General features: G+C 34.7%; 1 protein-coding gene across 1 annotated transcript in view; it reads left to right on the top strand.

Annotated features, from left to right (window-relative positions):
* Positions 1–7,022: 7,022 nt before the first annotated feature.
* Positions 7,023–7,559, top strand: part of LOC105623885 (protein lingerer) — a 9,480-nt gene continuing 8,943 nt past the window's right edge. The window contains exon 1 of the mRNA XM_012205257.1: positions 7,023–7,157. Within this exon, the coding sequence (XP_012060647.1) occupies positions 7,023–7,157 (135 nt within the window). The remainder of the gene's footprint in view (positions 7,158–7,559) is intronic.

Genomic DNA, 7,559 nt, shown 5'->3' with positions numbered 1-7,559 from the left:
TTTTTTACTATATAATAATTATCTTTATTCATAAAATATTTAAAATAAATTTTCTAATCTTTCACAATTTTAGAAATATTGATGTGGAATCCAGCCATAAAAATTTCAGACCGCAATTTTATCCCCAACGATATAAATGGTTATATTTACAGGGTGGGCCATTTAAAATTTGGAATTTAATTTGGCTCTAAAAAAAAACGCATGAATATTTTTCAAATATGGCTTTATTGGAAAGGTAGTACATTGCCATTAAACACAACAAAAACATGAAATACAATTTCATTCAAATAACTTCCACAGCTGGCTGCATAATATCTCATTCTATCAACCCAATTTTTCAATACATTTTCCATTGTATGAGCGCGTATTTCATCGAACTTTGATTTCATATTTTAATTCTTGAATCGTTTCTGGCTGGTTAGCATAACACTCATCCTTGACAATTCCCCATAAAAAATAGTCCAGCGGAGTCAAATCGTAGCTGCAAGGCGGCCAATTGACATTAGCATTTTGACTGATTATGCGATTTTCGAAGACAGTGCGCAAAAGATCGATTGTAGCGTTGGCTGTGTGGCAAGGTGCGCCGTCCTGTTGAAACCAAATGTCATCTGTATCCTCCTCTTTAAATTTGAAAAGTAAGAATTCATTTAGCATGGCGCTCGCCATTGATAGTGACGGCAGCTCCTTGCTCATTTTCGAAGAAAAATGGCCCAATGATGCCGCCGGACCAAAAATCCCAAAAATCACACCAAACAGTCACTCGTTGTGGATGCATCGGCTTCTCCATGACGACGTGCGGATTCTCTGACTCCCAAATACGACAATTCTGTTTGTTCACATAGCCACCGAGTTTCGTGAAAATGAGCTTCGTCAGAAAAGATGATTTTTCGGTAAAAATGTTCATCTTCAACCAAGCGTTGTTCAGCCCATTGGGCGAACCGAAAACGCATCGGATGGTCATGCTTTAATTCTTGCACTAGTTGAACTTTGTATGGCTTCATATTGAGGTCTTTATTCAAAATTCTTCTCAAAGAAGTGCATGAAATATTCAAGTTTTGAGAACGACGGCGAGTTGATGTTGATGGTTGTTCAAGCACACTCTGAGCAACAGCAGCAATATTTTCGATTGACCTTATTGGACGAGCACGTGAACGAATTGCTTTATCCAATAAGGATCCAGTTTGCCGAATTCGCTTCAAATTCACAAATTGCTCCACAAACTGCGTTGAAGGCATTTCTTTTCTATCAAATTTTCCACGTAAATTTCTTACAGTTTGGGTTGAAGACTCATCACTTTGGAAGTAAGTTTTCAATATTTCCCAATTTTGCTCAAGCGTATAGCGACCCATTTCGTAAATGTCAAACAAAAAATTAAATTTCTGATACGTTATAAATGTTATTATGCCTTTCAAACTCAAAATAACCGATAGTTGAAATTCCAAACGCTGGATGGCCCACCTTGTATATGCTGGAAAAATAAATACTTATATATTAATGTTTACTTATCAAACAATTATTTATTAATAATGAATTCTTTTTATACGTTTATAGAAATTCAATTTCGATAATCTTGTATTTAACGTATATGTGCAGACGAACACTAATGCATTTCAATAATTTTAATTGATAGTTCCCACTCTATTATTTTTCATCACATAAATCTAATACTTTCATGTGTAAACACTATGGGACGCCATTTTCATCTTGCATTAAAATATTTTTTATTCCTTGCCTGCACACTTAAGCGGCACAGATTCTTACATAACGCATAACATATGAGTATAAGAAATCGAACTAATCAGTTCTTTATTTCATAGAAAAGAAGGAAATGAAGGATTGGAAGGAATTGAAGAATTTCGATTGGTATTTCCTTATGCATAACACAACACATAATGCATACAAAATTTAATCAATTTAAGTTCTTTATTTCATGGAAAGGAAAGAAACGAGGGACATTTAATTAGCACATTTTTTATGTGTTACATGTTATGCAAGAGTTTGTGCTCCCCGCTTTAAGTGGAGAGCACAGATTCTTGCATAATGCATAACACATGAGACATAATGAAATTCAGCCAATAACTAAGAACATAATAGGTTTGTTCGCGTCGCATGCTCCAAATTAAATCCAGAGAACATTTGGATCACAGATAAGATGGCGGTTAGAACAGTTGCATTCATGTGCTCCAATGTGACACGAATAGATTTAGGACAAGTGAGCATGTCACCTAATCCGTGATTCGAACGGTCGGATGTGCTTCGTTTCATTTCGGATTTTGTGTTATCTCGATTATTTGAAAAGCGTTTTTATATAATACGTTTTTAATAATATAAAAGTTATAAATTAAAATGTCAAGGCTTTTTTAAAAAAATGAGCAAATGTAGTCAACTAATAAAATTCGTCTTTTATTACATTCGTATAACGCTATAAATTTCAAATGTTTCGATTTACAAAGTCTTCATCTGTGATAATAAAGAAAACGTATTTATGTAACCCCATCCAATGTCAAACTACTCCACTACAAACCATCCAATGTCGACTAACATATAATACATAATAAAAATTATCGCTGTAGGCTAATCTTATTTAGTTATTCCTTAAGCGTTAAGAAATTATGGATTGACTATTCTACATAAATTAACGTAAGTGAAAAATAAATTCTCATCAATATATATTGAATTAAATATAATTTTTTAATCAGAAATTGACATTTAACTATAATATAGGATAGTCGTTGAAGAAATCCTCGGAATGAAGTTTATATAAAATTGTTAACTGAGCTGATTTTCGACAACAACCGAAGAATCAGTTAAACACAATTTTACAATAATAGACATTCAAACTTCTGACTTGATACTTATTTCGATCCGTAATATCTTAATGTAGGAATAACTAAATAAGATTAGTCTAGAGCAATAATTTTTATTATATAATATATTATATATTAAGCCTTGACATTTTAATTTATTGCATTTAATTTATTACATAAGTCTACTTTTCTATATAAAAGTTATATTATATTTTTATATTATATTTTATTGTATTAATATTTCATTTTATTTTTTTAATTTTTCTAATTTCATTAATTTTATTTAATTATTCTTTTTATTTTATTTATTTTTTTATTTTATTATTTTATTTTATTAATATTATACTGTATTGTTATATTATATTTTTATATTTATATCAAAACAATTATATAAAAAATTTAAATTTTTTATAAAATCAATCTGAAATATTTTTTTCAATATAGAACGTTTTCAACCATTATGCATGCGTGCAACATGTCCCAATCGTATCACCTTCTGAGGTGAAGCAAATGGAACATACTCTTAGGTTTGTTCGCATAATCTAACATGCTCCTGCCATAGTTTCTACTTACTCTAATGAAGGCATTGGAGTGAGAAAGAGCTATGACAGGAGCATATTTGAGCATGCGAACAAACCTCATGATTGATCCATGGAGTATGCTCTAACGCGACGCGAACATCTAGTCGCCATATTGATTCTGGTGACGCGAACGTATTGGAGCGTGTTGAGCATGTTGAAGCGTGCGACGCGAATAAACCTCTAGTGAAATCAATCCAGTAATTAAGTTGACAGGTTTCTCCGACAGGAGAAAAAGCGCTTGAATTTGTTCTTCCACAGTGCTTTTCCGAAACTGTGTTTCGAACCCATTTTTTTCGTAATCGATCGTTTGAGTTTGGTCTCCTTTTTAATCCGGATCTACAATAGGTGATTTAAGTCTTAAGCAATAAGGAATGGACGAATCACAATCGACACGCTCCAATACGTTCGCGTCACCAGAATCAATATGGCGACTAGATGTTCGCGTCGCGTTAGAGCATATTCCATGGATCAATCATGAGATTTATTCGCATGCTCAAATATGCTCTTGTCATAGCTCTTTCTCACTCCAATGCCTTCATTAGAGTGAATAGAAACTATGGCAGGAGCATGTTAGATTATGCGAACAAATCTAAGAGTATGTTCCATTTGCCTCACCTCAGAAGGTACGATGGAGGATTAGGACATGTTACGCGCAACGTGATTCGTCCATTTCTTATGGTTTAAAGCTTAAAAATCCATTGTAGATCCGAGCTTAAAGTATCTACACAAATTTGCATAACCGCATAAATGTATGTATAAAGAAAATTATCCAATTGCATTTCTCCTATAAAGGTGCACACAAAATGTGATTGGATAATTTTCTTTATGCATATACTTATGTGGTTATGCAAGTTTGGAAATTCTTAGGGGCTCTGCACAATAAAAGAGAACAATAAGAGAGAACATAGAATAAGAATTTTAACCTATCAGAAACTGTGTATTCCACAATATATGATTTTTGATAGATTGAAATTCTTATTCTCTGTTCTGTTCCCTGTTCCTTTTATTAGCTAGAGAATAAAACTCTAGAAAATAAATTTTCCTATTGGATAGCGTAATCTATTAATTAAGTCGATTCTACATTAGTTGCAAGTTTGCGACAGCCAATCTGAAGCTTTTGAAATCAATGCTTCATTTTGGCTATCGCAACAAACTTGCGATCAGCTTGCAACTAATGTAGAACTGGTTTTATAAAACTTTATCCCTAAGATGGAAAGTGAAAAATTAAAATTTTAAGAGTGCATTCCACCAAAATTTCTCCATCAATTTCGAATACATTCCGTTTCACGCATGATGTGCATGATGCATCATTTATCCTTAACATTTGGTGAATAAGAAAATTGATAGAGAAATTTTTCACTGTCTAGTTTACATCATGCACTTGATACACATAGAGTCAGGATCTAAAAGATTGTAATTATTTTCTTTTCGATGGATTTCGAAATGCAGCTTGCTCTCTAAGTGATTGGTTCTTACTTATGGACCCATAAATAAAAACTAGATCACTTTTCACTTTTCATCCCAAGAAAAAGATTTTATGATTGATACTCGCGGATGCAAAAAGTGGATCTTTCATTAAATCCAATTATTTTTACATTTATATAATTATTTCTTATATGGTTATTATTAATTATGTTTTTTTTTAACTATCATTTCGTTTCAAAGCGTCAAACGTAGACAGGATTGCCTCTCTTCGATTTCCATGTGAGTGGATATCGACACTATCGACACTTCCGGAATTGTGCGTACTTGCGCATGGCGGTCCTTCCGCAGACAGCAGGCGGTGCAACGTGGCGCGTTGAGTTTACTTTTGCTTCGATTGCCGGTCTGACGGAACGTCTGACGGCACACGCCATACGCACGCACACAGAGCCCAATAAAGAGCGAGGAAAAGCGGTGCTGGCTGCGCTGTTGGGCACTAGTTGGTGCCTTGGTGCATCAGGGAAGGGGGGCCCTGCGGTCACGTGACCGAGCTGCGTTTTGAGCGCACTAACCCAGGTACGATAGCGAATCTGTTGTTTTTCTCGTGGTTTTTCGCGCGCCGCGGCCCCAAGCGCCGAGGTGCCGTGAATCTCGCACGCTTCCGCTCCCCATCGCGCTTGCCGAGGCATCCGTACAACGTCCACGACAGCCGTGAGTTACACGCAAAGATTCTTCCGTCTCTCGGCCATTCCGAGACTTCGTCGGGATCCATTGATGCATCGCCGCGGCGATGCTTGACAAGCCTTCCTCTCGCATTGCAGAAATGGCGTCCATCGTGCACATGGCCTGCTGAAAAATATTCTCGTCCACCGAGAGTAATCGCGCGTTGTTACCAGAAATTTCTTTGTGCGCGTGCCGCCTCTTGGCGTGAGCTGCTAGGCTGCTACCCTTCCGTACCACCTCTTTCTTTCTCTCTCTCTTTCCTCTCTCTTTCTCCCTCTCTTATTTCATTTCTACGCACGGCTTTTCGCGGCGTGCAACGGCGTGCGAGTGGTCGACGACGCGCCCGACGGAGTGTTTTCCCCCCCTTTTTTTTTATTCTTTTACTGAATCTCCGCTGTGACGACGAAATAAGAGACTTCTCCGTGAAAATTCCAACGGAAAATTCCGCGACGTATAGTGCGTTTCCCGCCGAGCCTCGCCTCGCCGTTGGGTATCCTGACGCGTTTGTGTTCAAGACACGCATCTCAAAAGTACGCGATCGTCTTGACGTGGCTGACTAGACGTTCCGTGAAACTTTTACACGCGTGTATTCCACGACCTAACGTCGTCATCGTGAGCGACGCGACTTTCTCGCTATCGCTCCAAGTCGTCGAGGTGATAAGCGTTAACATTCGTTCAACTTTCGTTATTTTTCCTGAGGCGGATCCCACATCTTCCATCGTTTATTGTTATCGGATGTCCCTAATCTGGTGCTTTCTCATTAGTACGTATTTTACAAGTGTAATTTATCCACCAAATCTGTCCACCAAAATCTTTATATCTAATTCCTCGGAAGTGGCAAAACTTTAGTAGAAGTTTGAATTTAACATAAGTTTAGATTTTTTTTGCAAATATCGAGCTTTGTTGTTCATCTCTAAATGAATCAGTAATGAAGATATTTCTTATACTGGCTTTGTTTTTACAGAAAGAATTTGTTGAGTTAATTCATAAATCTGAAGAGAAACTAATACATTTTACATACAGATTTTATAATAACGATGTATGAGAATATTTCTATAGATAGATGAGATATTTCTATAGATATTTAAGTAATTCAAATCACAGAATTATAGTAAGAAAAATATAGGAATAGTTAATATAAGCTGGAAATTTTAAAGATTATTATTTTTATAATATTTATAATATAATAATTCAATTTTTGATATTGTTTGTTCTTAAAAATTATAATGATTGCTTTGCGTGGCAAGATTCTTATTATATGAGCAGATTGTAACATATTCCTGTGGTCTTTGTTTCTTTAATGATGCTCCTAAAAGTACTTTATGATCAAATGATTTGTGTTATCGGAAATCAATCATAATTTTATTTATAATTATAAATAATAAATTATTGCATCATAACAGCAAATGTATTCTGTTTCAGACTGTAAATAGAGAGTGTATATAGTGTGATACGGTGAGTGCTAAGGTGCGTGGGATTTTAGTTGGCAATGAGTTCAAGCAACAAATCCTTGGTGTCCTCTGGTGGAAGAGGCACCAATAAAAATAAATCACAACAACATGGCAAATCTGATCATCATCATCAAACTAAATCATCAGATTCGACCAAGCATGACAAGGCTCAGGTTGGTCGAAACAAATTTATTTTTGTATTGACTTATTTATTAGTGTGAATATTCCCAAAATGGATTACAGTCTCATACTACAATAATGTATATTCTCTTAAAAACTTTTAACCAAGTCATATCACTTATAAAATAATATACATAGGATATGTGAGATTACAAGTTAATTGTTTTTACTTAATCACGTCATCTCATTATATTATTGTAATGTAAATCTAAAATGAAGATATAAGATTCCTAAGCAAATACATATTTTTAACATGATAGCTTATTATTTTATTTTTGATATAATATTTTATCTATTTATTTTATCTATGAGGCTAAAACACCTAAATAAGATGTATAGTATGTATGTATATATGTATATATATATATATATATATATATATATATATATATATA

Source organism: Atta cephalotes (assembly GCF_000143395.1).
Source record: "Atta cephalotes unplaced genomic scaffold scaffold00067, whole genome shotgun sequence".
In the NCBI taxonomy this organism is placed as follows: Eukaryota; Metazoa; Arthropoda; class Insecta; order Hymenoptera; family Formicidae; genus Atta; species Atta cephalotes.
Note: the sequence above shows the minus strand (reverse complement) of the source record. Positions and strands in the feature narration are given on the sequence as shown.